This window comes from Ranitomeya variabilis, chromosome 1, assembly GCF_051348905.1.
Source record: "Ranitomeya variabilis isolate aRanVar5 chromosome 1, aRanVar5.hap1, whole genome shotgun sequence".
In the NCBI taxonomy this organism is placed as follows: Eukaryota; Metazoa; Chordata; class Amphibia; order Anura; family Dendrobatidae; genus Ranitomeya; species Ranitomeya variabilis.
Window position 1 is genome coordinate 1,151,767 of NC_135232.1, and position 14,344 is coordinate 1,166,110.

General features: G+C 46.2%; 1 protein-coding gene across 2 annotated transcripts in view; it reads right to left on the minus strand.

Annotated features, from left to right (window-relative positions):
* Nucleotides 1–3,808: 3,808 nt before the first annotated feature.
* The window catches only part of LOC143801457 (uncharacterized), a 418,090-nt gene continuing 407,554 nt past the window's right edge, over nucleotides 3,809–14,344 (minus strand). For both annotated transcript variants that reach the window (XM_077281250.1, XM_077281251.1), the window contains one exon: nucleotides 3,809–13,178. In XM_077281250.1, the coding sequence (XP_077137365.1) occupies nucleotides 11,248–13,178 (1,931 nt within the window). In that variant the 3' untranslated portion in view covers nucleotides 3,809–11,247. The remainder of the gene's footprint in view (nucleotides 13,179–14,344) is intronic.

Genomic DNA, 14,344 nt, shown 5'->3' on the forward strand with positions numbered 1-14,344 from the left:
CCGGAGTGGCGCCGCCCGCCAAATCGGACCCGGAGTGGCGCCGCCCGCCAAATCGGACCCGGAGTGGCGCCGCCCGCCAAATCGGACCCAGAGTGGCGCCGCCCTCCAAATCGGACCCGGAGTGGCGCCGCCCGCCAAATCGGACCCGGAGTGGCGCCGCCCGCCAAATCGGACCCGGAGTGGCGCCGCCCGCCAAATCGGACCCAGAGTGGCGCCGCCCTCCAAATCGGACCCGGAGTGGCGCCGCCCGCCAAATCGGACCCGGAGTGGCGCCGCCCGCCAAATCGGACCCGGAGTGGCGCCGCCCGCCAAATCGGACCCAGAGTGGCGCCGCCCGCCAAATCGGACCCAGAGTGGCGCCGCCCGCCAAATCGGACCCGGAGTGGCGCCGCCCGCCAAATCGGACCCGGAGTGGCGCCGCCCGCCAAATCGGACCCGGAGTGGCGCCGCCCGCCAAATCGGACCCAGAGTGGCGCCGCCCTCCAAATCGGACCCGGAGTGGCGCCGCCCGCCAAATCGGACCCGGAGTGGCGCCGCCCGCCAAATCGGACCCGGAGTGGCGCCGCCCGCCAAATCGGACCCAGAGTGGCGCCGCCCGCCAAATCGGACCCAGAGTGGCGCCGCCCGCCAAATCGGACCCAGAGTGGCGCCGCCCGCCAAATCGGACCCAGAGTGGCGGCGCCCGCCAAATCGGACCCAGAGTGGCGGCGCCCGCCAAATCGGACCCAGAGTGGCGCCGCCCGCCAAATCGGACCCAGAGTGGCGCCGCCCGCCAAATCGGACCCAGAGTGGCGCCGCCCGCCAAATCGGACCCAGAGTGGCGCCGCCCGCCAAATCGGACCCAGAGTGGCGCCGCCCACCAAATCGGACCTAGAGTGGCGCCGCCCGCCAAATCGGACCCAGAGTGGCCTCAACCCTGAGGGGCTACAACTACCAAACCAGCGCCTGAGGGGCACCCAAGTGTGAAAGTCTTGCAGGGGCAGCCCGGGCACCATTCCAAAGCACTTTCTGTAGTTCCTTCAGGAAATACCCATCTAGTTTTATTATACTACTGAGTTGGACACAGAGGAGCCGCTGGGAGGGTAGGCAGGAGGAGAGAGTAGTCAGCCAAAAGATCGTTCTGCCGACAGCAATCTAATGGTGTTTTCTGAGGTTTCTTCAGGAGCACACCGCTCCTCTGCCTCCCAGCTTCCTGGTGACGGAGTGTAGATTGACAGGTCAGTCAGGCAAGATTGGCTGCACCGCGGGACTGAACTGAATACCCTCAAAGCCTGATAGAGAAACAACTTTGCCTCTTCAGCATGGGAAAAGAGCAGGGGGACTAGACAAAAGCTGTCTGAATCCCCCCAGCTTCACAGCAGCAGGAGCAGACTCTAAGGCAGGGTGCATGAGTGTATTTCTCTGTCTATATATGGACCGCAAAGACCGGACTGACAGCAGTCTCCGGTTATGGACTTACAGCCTCATAGACACATGCAAGTCTATAAGTTCAGGTCAGGAGACCTGTAGCCACTCCGGCCATTATGCTCCGTATATGGACTGACAAGTACACTTGTGTGAACCCGGCCTGCAAACAGCTTTGGACCCCCAAGTGTTTCACTACAGTTTATAACGCAGAGACGAGAAAATAAAAAATCCTTTTTTTCCACAAAAATTATTTTTTAGCCCCGTTTTGTATTTTTCTAAGGGTAACAGGAGAAATTGGACCCCAAAAGTTGTTGTCCAATTTGTCCTGAGTATGCTGATACCCCATATGTGGGGGGGAACTACCATTTGAGCGCATGGCAGAGCTCGGAAGGGAAGGAGCACCATTTGGAATGCAGACTTAGGGCTCTTTCACACGTCCTGATATTTCCGGTACCGGAAAAAAACGGTACCGGAGATATCCGTGTCCGTATGTCCGTGTGCTCAAGTGGCACATACGTGCGGCATCCGTGTGCCGCCTGAGGACCACACGGACCGTGCAGGAGAGACAGCGCTACACTAAGCGCTGTCCCCCCCGCATGTGGTGCTGAAGGCAGAATTTATCTCTACTTCCCCAGCGTTCGTTGGAGAGAAGAGATGAAAGATCTTTTTTTTTTTGGGGGGGGGGGGAGAAATAAAGTTTGCATGTGCGTCCGCGTCCCCCCCCCTCTCAGTGCGCCGCCTGGCCCCTTGCCGCAGAAATACTCACCCGGCCAGCTCCTGCGACGTCTCCTCTGTCCTCTCCGCGCTGGCAGCTTCTCCTGTGTGAGCGGTCACGTGGGAGCGCTCATTACAGTCAGTGAATATTCCCTGACTGTAATGAGCGGTCCCACGTGACCGCTCACACAGGAGAAGCTGCCAGCGCGGAGAGGACAGAGGAGACATCGCGGGAGCTAGGTGAGTATTTCTGCGGCAAAGGGCCAGGCGGCGCACTGGGGGGGAGGGGGGGGCACATGCAAAATTTATTTTTCACCCCCCCCCCCAAAAAAAAAAAAAAGAGCTTTCATCTCTTCCCTCCAACGAACGCTGGGGGAGAAGAGATGAATTCTGCCTTCAGCACCACATGCGGGGGGGACAGCGCTTACTGTAGCGCTGTCTCTCCTGCGGGCGGTACGTGCACACGGAGGAGAGTGCACACTGTTCTCCGTGTGCTGTCCGTATTGTGGTCCGTGCTGCCGGTAGAAAACGGACATGTCGACGTGTTTTCAGCACGGACATACGGTCCGTGTGAAAACACGCACATGTGCATAGACCCATTCATTTAAATGGGTCTACGTGTGTCAGTGTCTCCGGTACGTGAGAAAACTGTCACTACACGTACCGGAGACACTGACGTGTGAAAGAGGCCTTAGATGGAGTAGTCTGCAGGCGTCACGTTGCATTTGCAGAGCCCCTGATGCACCTAAACAGTAGAAATCCCCCACAAGTGACCCCATATTGGAAACTAGACCCCCCAAGGAACTTATCTAGATGTGTTGTGAGAACTTTGAACCCCCAAGTGTTTCACTACAGTTTATAACGCAGAGTCGTGAAAATAAAAAATAATTTTTTCCCACAAAAATGTTTTTTTTAGCCCCCCAAATTTTTATTTTCCCAAAGGTAACAAGAGAAATTGGACCCCAATAGTTGTTGTCCAATATGTCCTGAGTACGCTGATGCCCCATATGTTGGGGTAAACCCTGTTTGGGCGCACGGGAGAGCTCGAAAGGGAAGGAGCACTGTTTTACTTTTTCAACGCAGAATTGGCTGGAATTGAGATCGGACACCATGTCGCGTTTGGAGAGCCCCTGATGTGCCTGGACAGTGGAAACCCCCCAATTATAACTGAAACCCTAATCCAAACACATCCCTAACCCTAATCCCAACGGTAACCCTAACCACACCTCTAACCCAGACACACCCCTAACCCTAATCCCAACCATTATCCTAATGGAAAAATGGAAATACATTTTTTTTAAAAAATTTTTATGTATCCCTAAGGGGGTGATGAAGGAAGGTTTGATTTACTTTTATAGCGGGTTTTTTAGAGGATTTTTATGATTGACAGCTGTCACACACTAAAAGACGCTTTTTATTGCAAAAAATATTTTTAGCATTACCACATTTTGAGACATATAATGTTTCCATATTTTGGTCCACAGAGTCATGTGAGGTCTTGTTTTTTGCGGGACGAGTTGACGTTTTTATTGGTACCATTTTCGGGCATTTGACATTTTTTGATCGCTTTTCACGATATTTGTGAGGCAGAATGACCAAAAACCAGTGTCACAGCCACTCCTTCCGCTCATTCTTACCCGCTGCAGCGCTCTCCTCCTGCAGGCGGGCGTCCTCTCCTTCATTCTCTGCTCCCTGGCTCTCGTCGGGTGCGCGTGCGCACCGCCCACTCCAGCACTTCCTCTTTCTGATTTACAGGCGCTCTGTATCTCCTCTCTGTGATCCTGGAGGACCGTGACCCGGAAGTCCTCCAGCACTCCATGTATATAAGGTGATTCCTTCCTCTGCTCCTTGCCTGTCTGTCATTTGTGCTTCTGTGACTCAGGTCCATCTTTGTCTCTGCACTGCCTGTTTTGAGTCTCCCCTCTGTCCAGCCAGTTCAGCTTCTCTGCTCTCCCAGGTTTCCTTGTCTCCTCGTCCAGTCCAGTTCTCCCAGTGTCCTCTCCGTACTCTGTAGTCTGGTGTCTCTGTCCTGTCCTGCTTCCTTTGTGTCTTCCTCTCCGCAGTGCTCCTTTGGTCTCGCCTGTACCCAGCTCTTACCTAACTGAACTTCATCTTACCCCGCTCTGTCCGTCCTGCGCCTAGCTTCTCCATTTTGTACCTTCCACTTCCTGTCTCTGGGTTCCAGCTTCTGCGGCAATAGTCTCCCTTGGGTCTGCCCCTAACGCTCCCAGTATAGGGGGTGGTCTACCTGGTCAGCTCACCCTTGGGAGGTTCGTTGTCGCGGATCTGCGGGTCCACCCCAGGTATTCCTATAGGACTGCACTCGGATGACTTCTGAGTGCAGTCTGATTTTCACAACCAGCTATTCATGAATATCTTTTTTTTTTTGGGGGGGGGGGGGGGCGTTTATACCATTCCACGTTTGGTAAAATTGATAAAGCAGTTTTATTCTTCGGGTCAGTACGATTACAGCGATACCTCATTTACATCATTTTTTATGTTTTGGCGCTTTTATATGATAAAACTATTTTATAGAAAAAAAAATCGCTTTATTCTGAGGACTATAACTTTTTTATTTTTCCTTTGATGACGCCGTATGGCGGCTCGTTTTTTGCGGGACAAGATGACGTTTTCAGCGGTACCATGGTTATTTATATCCGTCTTTTTGATTGCGTGTTATTCCACTTTTTGTTCGGCGGTATAATAAAGCGTTGTTTTTTGCCTCTTTTTTTTTTACGGTGTTCACTGAAGGGGTTAACTAGTGGGACAGTTTTATAGGTCGGGTCGTTAGGGACGCAGCGATACTAAATATGTGTACTTTTGTTGTTTGTTTTATTTAAAGAAATGTATTTATGGGAACAATATATATAGATTTTTTTCTTTTAGGATTTTTTTTTTTTTTTTTTTTTAACACATTTAAACATTTTTTTTCTTACTTTGTCCCAGGGGGACATCACTGTATATTGACAGATCGCTGATCTGACACTTTGCAGAGCACTGTGTCAGATCAGCGATCTGACATGCAGGGCTCCAGGCTTCCCAGCGCTTGCTCTGAGCTAGTGATGGGCAGTCCGGCCCTTTTTGGTGATCCGGCTCTCATGGCTCCGCTCACCAAAAAGAGTCGGCTCTTTCGGCTCACAAAACGCCTCTTTTTGGATCCTAAATGGATCCCTATTGAATATCTGTTCAGGCGTCTGAAACTCCGCCCACCTACCGCAGAAACTCCACCCACTTCTCAGAGCCAATTAAATTGAAGAGTGGGCGGGGTTTTGCTCAGGTGGGCGGAGTTACGCCTCCCGAAGTCCGGGATTTTACGCCCAGTGAGAGCCATTCAGGAATTTTAGTGGCTCTCACTGGCGTGCCGGCTCCTATCGTTCACAGCAGGGAGCCGGCTCTTTGTGTCGGCTCGTTCGCGAACGACACATCACTACTCTGAGCAGGCACTTGGTAAGCCACCTCCCTGCAGGACCCGGAAGTAGCCCCGCGGCCATTTTGGATCCGGGGCCTGCAGGGAGGAGACGCTCGGTACAAGGTGAGCACATTGCCTTGTACCGATCATCTCAGGGAAGCCCGCAGGGAGCCCCCTCCCTGCGCAATGCTTCCCTCTACCGCCGGAACACTGCGATCATCTTTGATCGCAGTGTGCCGAGGGTTAATGTGCTGGGAGCGGTCCGTGACCGCTCCTGGCACATAGTGCCGGATGTCAGCTGCGATAGTCAGCTGACACCCAGCCGCGATCCCCCTGTGGGCGCGGCCGATCGCATATGACGTACTATCCCGTCACTGGGAATTAAGTCCCAGGTCACCTCGACGGGATAGTACGTCGTATGGGATTAAGGGGTTAAAAGTACTAAAAATATAGAAAAGTTCAAATCACCCTCCTCACTCACCAATCAAAATAAAACAATAAAAAGAAATCAAACATACACATATTTGGTATCACCGCATTCAGAATCACCTAATCTATTAATATAAAAAAGAACTAACCTGATCACCAAATGGTGTAACGAGAAAAAAATTAAAAAATTCAGAATTACGTTTTTTTGGTCGCCGCTACACAGCAATAAAATGTAATAGTGAGCGAACAAAAGATTGTATGTACAACAAAGTGGTATCAATAAAAACATCAGCTCAGCAAGCAAAAAATAAGCCCTCACCAAGCCCAAGATCATGAAAAATGGAGACGTTACAGGTCACGGGAAATGGCGCTTTTTTTTTCTTAGAAAAGTTTGGAATTTTTTTCCACCGCTTAAATATACAAGAACCTAGACATGTTTGGTGTCTATGAACTCGTAATGACCTGGAGAATCACAATTACAGGTCAGATTTAGCATCTAGTGAACATGGTAAAAAAAATAAATTAAAAAAAAACCTGTGAAATTGCACTTTTTTTGCAGTTTCACCGCACTTGGAATTTTTTCCCCTTTTCCAGTAAACGATGTTAAAAACAATGGTGTCGTTCAAAAGCACAACTTGTACTGCAAAAAAAGACCTCACATGGCCATAGTGACGGAAAAATAAAAAAGTTATTTCTCTTGGACAAAAGGGAGCGAAAAGCAAAAACTAAAATACCTCTGGTCATGAAGGGGTTAAAAATCATGGAGGCCATACAAAATACTAGCTGTAGCAGTGACTGATGTGGGGTGGACTCCTGTTTGCATCAACTTATTGGAGTAAAACTGAAGATTTTGTAATGAGAGTTCTATGATTAAACTAACTTTCATGTTATTGGTTAATAAAAAGGTTCTACTCCGTATTGGCAACATTTTAGAAAGTGTTCTTGTGTTATTATTATTATTATTTCTATAGCACCATTGATTCCATGGTGCTGTACATGAGAAGGGGTTACATACAAATTACAGATATCACTTACAGTAAGCAAAACTAACATTGACAGACTGATACAGAGGGGCGAGGACCCTGCCCTTGCGGGCTTACATTCTACAGGATGGTGGGGAAGGAGACAGTAGGTCGAGGGTTGCAGTAGCTCCGATGGTGTTGAGGTGGCCGTGTGGTCTTTACAGGCTGTAAGCTTCTTTGAAGAGGTGGGTTTTCAGGTTTCTTTTGAAGGATCCAAAAGTAGTGGATAACCGGATGTGCTGGGGCACAGAATTCCAGAGGATGGGTGATATTCGTGAGAAGTCTTGGAGGCGATTGGGTGAGGAGCGAATAAGTGTGGAGGAGAGGAGGTGGTCTTGGGAGGACCGGAGATTATAAGGACCGGCTGTAGGTTATAAGTTGCTGGCAGGTTTCCAGGAGTCAGTTTTTTGAGTCCTGATGAATTAGGATATATGGGAACTCCACTAGCCTAGTTGCCTGCAATGCTCTGAGTACATGTGAGTGTTATTTTTTCTTCTTTAATCCTTTTATGTTATAATTACCTTTGTACATATTTGCAATTGTCTATTTTGTAACATCCTTGTAAAATATTTTGATAAAACACTGCCTAAACTTTCTGGAGTATAATATTTAATACTAGTTCGTTCTTCATGCTCTAAAACGTACCCTGCCCTGAAGGGAATTACGCTATTGTTTTGGGTTAGCTTCAGACCCGTTTAATCGAAGCTGGCGGCGGCACTACCGTACCGTCGCTGCAGCGTGCCCAATAGCCAGTACATAGCAGGCAGCCTTTCTGGCGACTAATTACCCTAGGTGCAGTACCTAATCTGACCTGACAGAAAGGGGGGCGACAGAGAGCTGCAAGTTTTAAGTGGAACTGTAAGCGGGATATACATAAATCCCTGCAGTTCGTGGTATATTGAAGAGCAGTGGGATACCTAGGATAAGCCCCTGCTGTAAACTAAGAGGTCAATAGCCTTGTGTGTTTTTTTCATCACATTGTGGCAGTGGAGGGATAACTAAGATAAGCCCTCCTGCACAGATGATAGCCGTCTGTTGGTCTAAAGTCACCCCAATGCAGGACAAATACATTTCTGGCCTCTGCATTGGCCGGGCCATCACCCAGTGTGTTTTCTAAGAGCAGTGCCTAGCAGAAACGGAGGAACGGATTACGACTTAACCCCTTTCTGACCTCGGACGGGATACTACGTCCAAGGTCAGATCCCCCGCTTTGATGCGAGCTCCAGTGGTGAGCCCGCATCAAAGCCTGGACATGTCGGCTGTTTTGAAAAGCTGACATGTGCCCGCAATAGCGGTGGGTGAATTGCGATTCATCCGCCGCTATTAACTAGTTAAATGCCACTGTCAAACGCTGACAGCGGCATTTAACTAGCGCTTCCGGCCATCGGCCGGGCTGGAAATGTGCTCATCGCTGACCCCCGTCACGTGATCGGGGGTCAGTCAGCGATGCGTCGGCATGACAACCAGAGGTCTTCTGGAGACCTCTATGGTTGTTGATGCCGGATTGCTGTGAGAGCCACCCTGTGGTCGGCGCTCATAGCAATGCAGCAATTCTACTACATAGGAGCGATCTGAGCTTCGCTCCTATGTAGCAGAGCCGATCAGGCTATGCCAGCTTCTAGCCTCCCATGGAGACTATTGAAGCATGGCAAAAATAAAAAAAAATGTTTTAAAAAATATGAAAAAAATAAAAAAAATATAAAAGTTTAAATCACCCTCCTTTCGGCCCATTCAAAATAAAACAATAAAAAAAATCAAATATACACATATTTGGTATCGCAGCGTTCAGAATGGCCCGATCAATAAAAAAAAGGATCAACCTGATCACTAAACAACATAGCGAGAAAAAAATTAAAAACGCCAGAATTACGTTTTTTTGGTCTCCGCGACATTGCATTAAAATGCAATAATGGGCGATGAAATGAACGTATCTGCACCAAAATGGTATCATTAAAAACGTCAGCTCAGCATGCAATAAATAAGCCCTCACCTGACTCCAGATCACGAAAAAATGTGTAATTTTTTTTCACTACTTAGATAAAAGAGAACCTAGACATGTTTGGTGTCAATTAACTTGTAATGACCTGGAGAATCATAATGGTGGGTCAGTTTTAGCATTTAATGAAACTAGCAAAAAAGCCAAACACAAAACCAGTGTGGGATTGCACTTTCTTTGCAATTTCACCGCACTTGGAATTTTTTTCCCATTTTCTAGTACATGACATGCTAAAACCAATGATGTCGTTCAAAAGTACAACTTGTCCCTGCAAAAAAATAAGCCCTCACATGGCCATATTGACGGAAAAATAAAAAAGTTATGGGTCTGGGAAGGAGGGGAGCGAAACACGAAAATACCCAGGGTCATGAAGGGGTTATCCGGGTCACCCAGCTACCCCAGGTGTAGACTTAAATTGAAGCTAACCTCGTGAGAAGACATGCAATACGTTCGTCGTCACTCTACGAGGTTCCCAGAGCACGCTAGGATGAATATGAGTTTTAATAAAGTTCTGAGTCTCTCTGGAAAGAGGAGTGGAGTCCATAGCTCCGCCAACTCAGTGATGTCACGACCAGGGGGTATAAGTGAGGGGGAGCTCATTTTTCACTAGTCTTTGCCCAGGAAAAGAGCTAACAGCAGCTCTGCAAGCTGCTCTGATGCATTTTGATGTTGCTCCTCCCCCCAGCCGCATGGTCAGCCATGATCTGAAGTGATATGAGAGAACTGTGTTTTTTTCAACTTTAATCCCTTTTTATTTGTAATCGTTCTGTACATACGATACTTGTCTCCTTTTATAATATCTTTTTATACGTTCGTAAACACTGCCTACCTTTTGGAGTAAAATATATAAAACTACTAGCTTCGTTTCTCCTTGCTCTATAACGTACTGTCACGTCCTCTGAAGTAAACTACGCTACTAATTTGGGTTGGCTCCGGACCCATTACCAATTCAGGAATAGGAGCTGGTGGCAGCGGAAAGTGTCCTGAGCTGTTGGGAAAACTGGTAGCGACGGACAGCGTTGATAATTATTGTTCCCGCCTGAGTGGGAGCAGTTATATCGCCCTCGCTGCAGTGTGCCCATTAGCCAGTGTAGTAAGGCAACCTTTCTGGAGACAAATTAACGTAGGTGCAGTACCCTGTCTGACCTGAGGGTAAGAGGGACGCCAGAGAGCTGCAAGTTCCAAACTGGAACTGGGAAGTGGAATATAGATAAATCCCCTTGATAAAAGAACTGGGGCAACCAAACTACCCCGGTTCATGACATATTGGTGTCAGCGGTGGGGATGATAAAAATATCCCCCCTGTGATTCGTGACATATGGATATTAAAATTGTGTAGGTTTTGTTATAATTGTAGCCTATGCAATGTACTGTCCTGCATCTCTCTTTGGCATGAGGCACCTCATTATATATATTTTTTGGTTTTAATATGAATAAATATATATTTTTTCTCATCTACCTCGAATTGTACACTTCTTAACCTGAGATTTTCTTCCATCGTCATTATATATTAAGATTTGATTTATGTATAAACGCGTGACGCTGAGTCACTACTCACTGACAAGCCTAGAGAAAGGGTAGACAGGAGGTCTGAGGTCAGATGCCAGGAGGGCACAAGATAAAGAGCAGCAGGACAAAGTCATGGTCAGGAAACAGTCCAGGGTCAAATACCAGGAGGGTACGTCAAGACTAGGGAGCAAGAAAAACAGACAGTCAGAGGCCAAGTACGGGGTCAGGTACCTGCAGACAGAAAGCGTCAAGAGCAGAAGGGATAATCCACATGAATAGTCACGACAAAGCCTACATCCGGCAACAAGATCAGAGAAAGACACAATCAGACAGAGATAAGCACATACCAAAGTAAGCTCAGCTACAGCTGACACCGATCTGCTCACAGCTAAATAACTAGAAAATTACCAAAGATGAGAGGGACCTGGGGAAATGCCTGAAGCAAGCCCAGATTGAGCAGCAGGGCTGTTGATCAAAATGCTGTGAGCCCAGAATGCCCCAGGATCAGATTGGATGAATGGACTGTCACTCACAACACTGACAGTCCAGCATACATCAGATCCCATTGCAAGGTTGAGTCATCACTCACAGCCTCCCTAGTCCATAGTAAAGATGAGAAAATGACAAAAAGATTTCACAGATTCTGAATATGAATACCGCTTTTCTCTGTATGATTTCACTCATGTCTAACAAGATTTGATTTACTGAAGATTTCCCACACATTGAACATGAATATAGCTTATCTCCTGTGTGACTTCTCTTCAGAGAAGAGGTGATTTATGTATAAAAGATTTACCAAATTCTGGACATGAATACAGCTTCTCTCCTGTGTGAGTTCTCCTATGTTTAACAAGTTGTGATTTCTCTGTAAAGCATTTTTCACATTGTAAACATGAAAACGGTTTCTTCCCTGTGTGAATTCTTAGATGTGTTACAAGATTTGCTTTTTGGATAAAACATTTCCCACATTCCGAACATGAAAATGGCTTTTCTCCTGTGTGAATTCTCTGATGATTAATAAGACTCGCTTTATCTATGAAGGATTTCCCACATTCTGAACATGAAAATGGCTTTTCTCCTGTGTGAATTCTCTGATGTCTAATAAGACTCGCTTTATCTGGGAAGGATTTCCCACATTCTGAACATGAAAATGGCTTTTCTCCTGTGTGAATTCTCTGATGTCTAATAAGACTCGCTTTATCTATGAAGGATTTCCCACATTCTGAACATGAAAATGGTTTTTCTCCTGTGTGAATTCTCTGATGTCTAATAAGAGTCGCTTTATCTGTGAAGTACTTCCCACAATCTGAACATGAAAAGGGCTTTTCTCCTGTGTGAATTATCTGATGTCTAATAAGATGCGCTTTATCTGTGAAGGATTTCCCACATTCAGAACATGAAAATGGCTTTTCTCCTGTGTGAATTATCTGATGTCTAATAAGGCTCGCTTTATCTGTGAAGGATTTCTCACATTCTGAACATGAAAATGGCTTTTCTCCTGTGTGAATTCTCTGATGTTTAGTAAGATTCGCTTTATCTGTGAAGGATTTCTCACATTTTGAACATGAAAAGGGCTTTTCTCCTGTGTGAATTCTCTGATGTTTAGTAAGATTCGCTTTATCTGTGAAGGATTTCCCGCATTCTGAACATGAAAATGGCCTTTCTCCTGTGTGAATTCTCTGATGTTTAATAAGAGTCCCTTTTTCTGTGAAGGATTTCCCACATTCTGAACATGAAAATGGCTTTTCTCCTGTGTGAATTCTCTGATGTATAATAAGAGGCCATTCAACCATGAAGGCCTTCCCACATTCTGAACATGAAAATGGCTTTTCTCTTGTGTGATATCTCTGATGTTTAATAAGATACTCTTTATATATGAAGGACTTCCCACATTCTGAACATGAAAATGGCTTCTCTCCTGTGTGATTTCTCTGATGTCCAATAAGACTACTGTTATGTTTGAAGGATTTCCCGCATTCTGAACATGAAAATGGCCTTTCTCCTGTGTGAATTCTCTGATGTTTAATAAGACTCCCTTTATATGTGAAGGACTTCCCACATTCTGAACATGAAAATGGCTTCTCTCCTGTGTGAATTCTCTGATGTCTAATAAGCTTCCCTTTATATGTGAAGGACTTCCCACATTCTGAACATGAAAATGGCTTCTCTCCTGTGTGAGTTCTCTGATGTATAATAAGACTACTGCTATGTTTGAAGGATTTCCCGCATTCTGAACATGAAAATGGCCTTTCTCCTGTGTGAATTCTCTGATGTTTAATAAGATTCCCTTTATCTGTGAAGGATTTCCCACATTCTGAACATGAAAATGGCTTTTCTCCTGTGTGAATTCTCTCATGTAGAACACATTTTGATTTAGTTGGAAAGCATTTCCCACATTCTGAGCAGGAGTATGGCTTCTCTCCTTCATGGTTGGTTTGAGTTAGATAATCTGAGCTTTCAGTTAATTCCTTGTGACACTGAAATCTTGTATCCACTTTGTCACCTGGTATTGTGGTAACAATACGAGATTGCTCAGGAGAGGGTTCCTCATGATTAGCAGGATTACAAGAAAGTGAAGTACTGTGAAGTCCAGGAGGTCCATGAAGGGTAATGAGGTTTTCTCCATAAGAGTGCTTCCTGATATCTTCTTTTTTACAATTTAGTGACAAACTGCTATTATCACAAGGATTTCCTATAAAGATGAAAGATAAAATTCACAAAAGGGATTTTGAAATTTGATGGAGCTCAAAATGAAGACCCTTGTCAGTGAAAGTACAGGTAAAAAGGAAGACAACTACATGCCATAACATTATCACAATAGGTAAAGTGAATAACATTTATAAAATGGTGACATTGGCACAAATCGACCTCTAAAAATTAACCTTCATTAATGTGTATAAAAGGGTCAAAAATACTTGATTATCTTAAAAAGGTGAAAAAATGGAGGGTCAATAGGGGAAAAAAAGAAAAACCTAGGACTAATGTCTCCCTAGATGAGCCCTAAAGTTCACCCTACCTGCCAGCGGAGGATGGCACCCTAGTTGGAGACGTGATGGCACCCCCGCTGAATGTCGGCAGCGCTACGGACCCTAATGCACCCTGAACATCCTACACACTATAATATAGACAAAAAAACACACAAAAACAATTAAAGGGAGTAGCCAAGATATAAAGATCTCGTAGTTATTGCTGTATGTTCCATGAGGGATGCAGACAAGAGGTGTAGTCACATTAATACCCCAACAAAGATGATATGGCCAGAGCATGCAATCACATTAATAGTCATCTTTGGGGCTACAATTTAGACAAAGAAAATCTGATCCATATCGCTATTACACAGCGCCTGTAATATTTATATGGTCTGGAATACACTAATGGAACACCAATCAAATGGGTGCACAGTCAGATATCACATGACAAGGTACTATTAGATAATTAGCTCCTTTCTGTTTCCTTAATTCTAAAGCCTAATGCCCAATGTGATCTCTTCTGTCCCCCCCCCCCAAAAAAAAAGGGTGCATAACTGAACATAATTCGCCATACAAAAATCCCACAATATCAGTATTAATCCACTCTCCTCCTCCTCTAATTTCAGACACCAGTGGTTTCCTGGGTCTCACAGTTTTCCCGATGGATAACGACACACACACTGGAGAGAGTGGACCTGCGGGAGAAATATCCCCTCTTCATCCCTTTAGCTGATTCCTCAGATGTCTTATCATGGAAAGGTCGCAGCTGACGCCAACCTCTGTAGCCACTGTACCACCCGATGCCGTCTGGCTCTGGAGAGCGAGCTGGCAGTGGTGGGGGGTTAGGACCATTTTCCGGATCACATGAACACATCTCGTGTGTTAAAGG